Source organism: Miscanthus floridulus, chromosome 11 (assembly GCF_019320115.1).
Source record: "Miscanthus floridulus cultivar M001 chromosome 11, ASM1932011v1, whole genome shotgun sequence".
In the NCBI taxonomy this organism is placed as follows: Eukaryota; Viridiplantae; Streptophyta; class Magnoliopsida; order Poales; family Poaceae; genus Miscanthus; species Miscanthus floridulus.
Window position 1 is genome coordinate 78,611,461 of NC_089590.1, and position 6,974 is coordinate 78,618,434.

General features: G+C 49.2%; 1 protein-coding gene across 1 annotated transcript; it reads left to right on the top strand.

Annotated features, from left to right (window-relative positions):
• Positions 1-4,198: 4,198 nt before the first annotated feature.
• LOC136494011 (cytochrome P450 704C1-like) lies at positions 4,199-6,176 on the top strand. The gene is made up of 4 exons (XM_066490150.1): positions 4,199-5,047; positions 5,158-5,493; positions 5,610-5,813; positions 5,902-6,176. The coding sequence occupies exons 1-4, from the start codon at positions 4,244-4,246 to the stop codon at positions 6,082-6,084; spliced, it is 1,527 nt and encodes a 508-aa protein (XP_066346247.1). The 5' UTR covers positions 4,199-4,243; the 3' UTR covers positions 6,085-6,176.
• Positions 6,177-6,974: the final 798 nt, after the last annotated feature.

Genomic DNA, 6,974 nt, shown 5'->3' on the forward strand with positions numbered 1-6,974 from the left:
CATGAAGATCAATTCTCCTTCATCCCCGTCCTCTAATAGAAGAATTCCCCGTGGAGAATCGGAAAACAGGTCCCCATCGCCATCTTTATGCGGACCAGCACCCACAACAGTTGTGGCGTCAGATCAACATGTTCTCATCCCCGTCGGTCCGCCAACAGGCCGAACGCCGAGGACGACGAGATGTGGCATCAGATCAACATGTTCTCGGACCCCGTCGGTCCGCCGACATGCCGAACGCCGAGGACGATGAGCGGGTCCCCGCCGAGTGGTGGTGTGAAGTGTGAACGCTGATTGATCGTGTCCTGGGTGGAAGAACTCCGGCTCGCCTAGTGTCACCTTGTCAGGTGCATCAGGAGCTCTTTCGTTCCTTCACTATCGTGTGGCAGTGAGGACTGACGTTGCCAGACGCGCCAACGACACAAAGGAAGACCGGGGGCGGAGCTATTTCTGTCTGGGCAGTCCATTCCTGGGCCACCTACATAGAAATTAAATTATTTAGGAAAAAAAGTCCACATTACCTCCTCAACTTTCGCGAAAGTCCGTTTTTTCCTTTCTAAACTCTAAAACCGGCCAAAACACATCCCTCAACTTTTAAAATCGTTCATCTTACCTCCCTGGCCCTGTTATAAGCAGTTTGGAATGTAGTTTTGTCTTTTTCTTTTTTATTTATTTTAGCTGAATCTTTAAAAAATCATAGTAAATCATAGAAAAATCTAAAAATAGAAAATTCAATTTTATTGGACTCCACATGAGTAGATCTACACAGTGAACATATAATATGGTATACTTTAGTTCAAAGTTTTTATTGTGGCTAAAGATATATGCTTTATGTAATTAATTGGAATAATTTATAGCTGTAGTTTCTATGGTTCAATTGTGATAAAATTTTTATGATGCAACATCTACTACAATTTAAGCATACAATAATTAGCCCACTATAAAAATTTCACCATAATTGGACCATAAAAACTGCAGTTATGAATTATTCCATTTAATTACAGAAAAGCATAGATCTAAAGCCATAACAAAAACTTTATACTAAACCATATCATATTCTATGTTCACTGTGTAAATCTACTCATGTGGAGTCCAACAAAGTTGGATTTTTCATTTTATGATTTTTCTGTGATTTACTATGATTTTTCAAATATTTAGCCAAAATAAATAAAAAAGAAAAAGACAAAACCGCCTTCAAAACTGCTTATAACAGGGCCAGGGAGGTAAGATGAACGATTTTAAAAGTTGAGGGAGGTGTTTTGTCCGGTTTTGGAGTTTAGGGGAGGAAAAGCGGACTTTTTCCAAATATTTACCTCCAACTACGCAGTGGGCTTTAATTGGAGCATTCGGCCTTGTGGACTGTTTTAATCAGTGGAGGAGAGCGTGGAGGCCTCATAGATTTGCCTCTACATTGGGCTTTTAATCAGCAGAGTTGGCCCATGTTAACCAATTCCATCTCCCCAGCAAGTCTGCGGAGCTGATAGAGAGAATGTGGAGGAAGTGATGAGTATTTTGAATCTATACTATAGCGCGTCTGGACAGCGGATGAACTTAGACAAATCATCAATTCACTTTGCCTAAGGCTGCAGTGCTGTTGCGCGCAATGAGATCAAGGAGATTTTAGATGTTCATAAAGAGGCTTTGAGTGAAAAGTACTTGGGAGTTGGGAATGCCAACGGATGTGGGCACGTCGGTGAACAGCGCTTTCACCTATCTCAAGGATCAGCTCTCGAAGAAGGTGCAGGGTAGGATGGAGCAATGCCTATCTGCTGGAGGCAAGGAAGTCCTAATTAAGGCAGTTGCTCAAGCCATCCCGACATATTCCATGTCATGCTTTAGACTGCCGGGAGGATTATGCAAGCATATTGATGGCGTCTTGCAGGACTTTTGGTGGGGAAGCAAGGAAGGTAAACGGAGAACATGCTAGGTGTCATGGGATGACATGTCAAAGCCAAAGTTTATGAGGTTTGGGTTTTTGAAACATAGAGCTCTTTAACTTGGCACTTTTGGCTCGCCAAGCTTGGCGTTTGGTGGAGGAACCGGATTCACTTAGCGCAAGAATTTTGAAGGCAGTATATTATCCGGAGAGTGATCTGCTAGATGACGAGGTTGGAGGGACACCATAAAGGGTGCGGCGAGCGATTGTTGATGGTGTTCAGATCTTTCGCCAAGGCTTGATTAGGCGAATCGGATCGGGGACTTCAACACGTATATGGGATATGCCATGGATCCCAAGGGACAGATTGATGCTACCGATGGGACAGCGAGAGCGGGTTCACCGCTGGTGGTGAGCGAGCTAATTGATCAAACGTCCCGGAGTTGGAACATGCAGGCAGTGCGAGATTTTCTCAGTCCATTGGACTGAGACCTGATAGAAAGTATTCCATTGAGTACAAGTCTACAAGATGATTACTGAGCCTGGCACTATGAAAAATCAGGAGTCTTCTTAGTGCGTTCATCTTACAGAATGCTAGTAAGGTGTCGGGAGATGCTGGTGGCTTGGGCCGGAGGGAGGCCGGGCAGGTCTAATGTTGGTGCACAGGAGAAAGAATGGACCGAGCTATGGAGGACCAATGTCCCATCGAAAGTTCAGGTTTTCTTGTGGCGCTTGGCCAGACATTCTATTCCTACAGGAGATGTGCCTCACCATCGGAATATGGCCGGGGATGTACGATGTGGTCTGTGCGGAGCAGTTGATTCGTGGAGGCATGCCCTTCTCGAATGCAAGCTTGCTAAGTGTGTTTGGGCTCTTAAGAACGAGAGCATTGTTGTGTTCCTGAACCAGAATCACTGTACGGATGCCCGTGCTTGGTTAGCAGAGATCATGAGCTCACTTAAACATACAGATATTACACGGGTGGTTTGTCCGCCTGTGGGTGATATGGTATGTGCGACGTCTGGCGATCCATGAGAACCAGTTCCAGAGCCCGCTCTTGACACACTCTTTTGTTGAGCGGATTATAGGGGAACTTGAGGAGGTTAAGTAGGAGAGTCTAGGGGCTCGAACAACGATGACACAGACAGCGGTGCCATAGGTGTCGCACTGGGTTAGACCCCCGAGTGGTTTGGCTAAAATCAACGTCGATGCGACGATGCCGAAGAACTCAGGCCAAGCAGCGGCAATTACCTGGGGGGCGTCTGTCCTAGTGGCGGTAGGGCAGTCAGACCTAGAGGCAATGGAGGCAGTGACATGCCGTGAAGGTCTCGCGCTGGCCAGTGACCTTGGTTTGCACTCTTTCAGAGTTGCGAGCGATTATGCCATTGCGGTAAGAAGTTTACTGGGCGAGGAGTTCGGTAGGTATGGACCAATTGTCCGGGGGATAAATGATAGAAGGAGTTTCACTAGGGCGGATTTCGTCTTTGAAGGACGGAAGTCAAATATCGACGCCCATATATCAATTAGAAGTTCTATAAATTTATCGATAGATAGGCATATTTGGTTTTTGAGCCTCTAGATGGAATTTGTAATTCTTATATCGTACGAATAAATAAAGTCAGTGCCCCCTAAAAAAAAGCAAGTCTGCGGAGTTCTAAAAAAACAAGTCTGTAGAGAAAATGGATTTTATTTGACATTCCTGTTTGTAGAGCTTAAACAAAATACTTTTCACCTTTACAAGAAAAATATTCTAGTCTGAGTAAAAATAAATTTGATATCCTAGCAATCTATAAAGTTTTTCACTAATTTACCCTCCTCATCTTTCACTTGATTTTGGTTGGTTGGTGTGGGGTTCTGTGGTCTCCCCTCCTTGCTTGCCTAGTTTCATAGGCGAATCAGAGCCTTGGTTTATATATTTGTTTATGCAGCGATGACTTCGATCTCAATTTTATTTTCAGACACCACCAGCTGATTTTTTTAATCATCCATCTGGTTTTTTTAATCGAGTGTGAAACATTATCTAATCGAGCGTGCAACGTTATTTAATCGATCGGGTAATATTATGTAATCAAGCGTGCAACATAATCATCCATCTGGCATTTTTTATGGAGCGTGTAACATTATTTAATCGACCGTGCAATGTTATTTAATCGATCGTGAAATATTTTATGATCGATCGTGCAACATAATCATCCATCTGGCATTTTTAATCGAGCTTGCAACATAATCCTTGGCCTTTTTAATTGGGCGCGCCACACTTTCCTACGGACCACAAGCCCACAAGTACTGCCCCACGGGCCACAAGCCCACAACCAAACGCGCACGGCTCCCGGCCGCCTCGCACCGAGACGCAAGCGCTCACCGCTGACCATGGACTTGTCGTCAAGCCAATTCACGGTGCTCACCCTGATAATTGCTCTCCTCCTAGTGCTATACCTCACGCTCCGGCGCCGCGCCGGCAGCGGCAAGAACCGGAGCTACCCGCCGGTGGCCGGCACCATTCTGCACCTGCTATTCAAATTCGGCCGCCTACTGGAGTACCAAACTGAGCTCCACCGCAGGTACCGTACCTTCCGCATGCTCACCCCGACCTGCAACTACATCTACACCGTCGAGCCCGCAAACGTGGAATACATCCTCAAGACCAACTTCGCCAACTACGGCAAGGGGGTGATGACCCACGACGTGCTGGAGGACCTCCTCGGCGACGGCATCTTCAACGTGGACGGCGCCAAGTGGCGGCACCAACGGAAGGCCGCGAGCCACGAGTTCTCCACGCGGGTGCTGCGCGACTACAGCAGCGGCGTGTTCCGCGACACGGCCGCGGAGCTCGCGGGCATCGTGGCCACCGCCGCCGCCGCCGGGGAGAAGCTGGACATGCAGAACCTGTTGATGCGGTCGACGCTGGACTCCATCTTCAAGGTCGGGTTCGGGGTCAGCCTGGGCGTGCTGTCCGGCTGCAGCGACGAGGGCGCGGTGGCGTTCGCCAGGGCGTTCGACGACGCCAACGAGCAGGTCTTGTACCGCTTCTTCGACCTGTCCTGGAAGCTCAAGAGGCTCCTCAACATCTCGTCGGAGGCGGCCATGAAGAGATCGATCCGCACCATCGATGGATTCGTGTACGGCGTGATCGACAGGAAGATCGAGCAGATGGGCAGAGACCAACAAGAATTCGTGAGCTCTCTACAGTTGCCTCGCCCATCGGGATGCTCGGGCGCTCGATTGGCGCTCCGGCTGCCATTTTTGTGTTCTGACACGATGATGTTTATCTCGATCTCTGGCAGGCCAAGAAAGAGGACATCTTGTCGAGGTTCCTGCTGGAGCGGGAAAGCGATCCCGGCTGCTTCGACAACAAGTACCTGCGGGACATCATCCTCAACTTCATGGTTGCCGGCCGCGACACAACCGCGGGAACCCTGTCGTGGTTCCTCTACGTGCTCTGCAGGAACCAGCACATCCAGGACAGGATCGCAGAGGAGGTGCGCGCCGCCACCTCGGGCGATGGCGACCTCGGCGCCCCGGAGCTCGTCGCGTGCCTGACCGACGACGCCGTCAGCAAGATGCACTACCTGCACGCAGCGCTGACGGAGACCCTCCGGCTCTACGCTGCTGTTCCCGTCGTGAGTTATTTGGAACTCAGAACTTTCCTGGAACACTAGTTGGTTTTGGGCCACACGTCGGTCATCGGCGGATTGATTAGGTGGATGACTTCGTTGGGGGGCTGCTGGTGTTGCAGGATGTGAAGTATTGCTTTTCGGACGACACGTTGCCGGACGGCTACGCTGTCAACAAAGGGGACATGGTGTACTACCAGCCGTACCCAATGGGCAGGATGAAGTTCCTGTGGGGTGCAGACGCCGAGGAGTTCAGGCCGGAGAGGTGGCTCGACGACGCCGGTGTCTTCGTCCCTGAGAGCCCCTATAAGTTCACAGCTTTCCAGGTGAAATATCACGTTCAACCTGTTATGTCTACCTCGTTTAGGACCATCTGCAGTTTACTTGATGAACTCTTGCTTGTTTGTTGCGCAGGCGGGCCCTCGCGTCTGTTTGGGAAAGGAATTCGCGTACAGGCAGATGAAGATCTTCGCGGCTGTGCTTCTCTACCTGTTCAGGTTTGAGATGTGGGATGCCAACGCCACCGTGGGTTACCGGGCCATGCTCACTCTCAAAATGGATGGCCCGTTGTATGTTCGTGCGTCGCTCCGGCGATGAGGTGAGGCGGGCGACATGATGCCTCATGTCAAACGAACAGTCGGTCAGACACGTCTGTGTATATGTACAAAAGCAGCATTTCAAAATGCTATTCCTTCTGTCTACTCCCCACTCGGATGTTTCAGGGTACCTGACACCTGAGCGTCCGATGGCCCTAAAACACCCGATTGAGAACGCAAACAAAAATCAGGTATTTTTTTATCCATGCAACACTTGATAGAAACCTCACAGGACCTTAGCCGTAGATCTAGCGGGTACATCTTACTATAAACATGATGAAAAACCCTAGAACATGAACTATGAGATTTAGTTGGAGAAGAAGGGAGAGGGGCAGTGGTCTCTGACCGTCAGATGGCTTGGCGGAGGAGCTGCTGGAGCCATCCATGGCGATGGCGGTGGTACGATCTGAGTCGATGAAGGCGGTGGCAATGTAGCAGTGAAGTCCGGTGACGCAGTCCGGTGGCGGCGAGGCAATGGAGCTTCCCGTCACTGGCTGCGCACCCTCTAGATCGGATTAGGGTTATGTCGGTGGGACAACTTTGGCTGCGCACGGTGAACACCAACCATCGGCCCCCACCTATATTTTTATAGCGCAGTGTGACGGGGGTCCACCAACCATGTAGGGGTGGACACCCCCCGATCAGGGCGTGGATCCAAGGGCCCAGGCCAATTGGAACAAATCAATCTAACATTCCCCCCTTGATCTCACCATATGATTTAAACTTAACTTACTTTATCTTGTTCTCTTTTCATCATAGATCAGTGCATAGAGCGTGCCTCATCATCATAGTCAGTTGCCATTAGATTAAACGGCTACAATGCACCTCTCTGTTTTAAAACAGATTCTCAACTAGGCTCTTATTGTCCAGGAATCATAGACTTTCCATTAA

What these genes read in the sequence shown, in the direction of transcription:
- LOC136494011 (XM_066490150.1), top strand. Translation starts at nt 4,244, where the DNA reads ATGGACTTGTCGTCAAGCCAATTCACGGTGCTCACCCTGATAATTGCT. An exon ending in TCTACGCTGCTGTTCCCGTC is followed by an intron (nt 5,494 to 5,609) that starts GTGAGTTATTTG and finishes CTGGTGTTGCAG; the next exon opens with GATGTGAAGTATTGCTTTTC. An exon ending in ATAAGTTCACAGCTTTCCAG is followed by an intron (nt 5,814 to 5,901) that starts GTGAAATATCAC and finishes TTTGTTGCGCAG; the next exon opens with GCGGGCCCTCGCGTCTGTTT.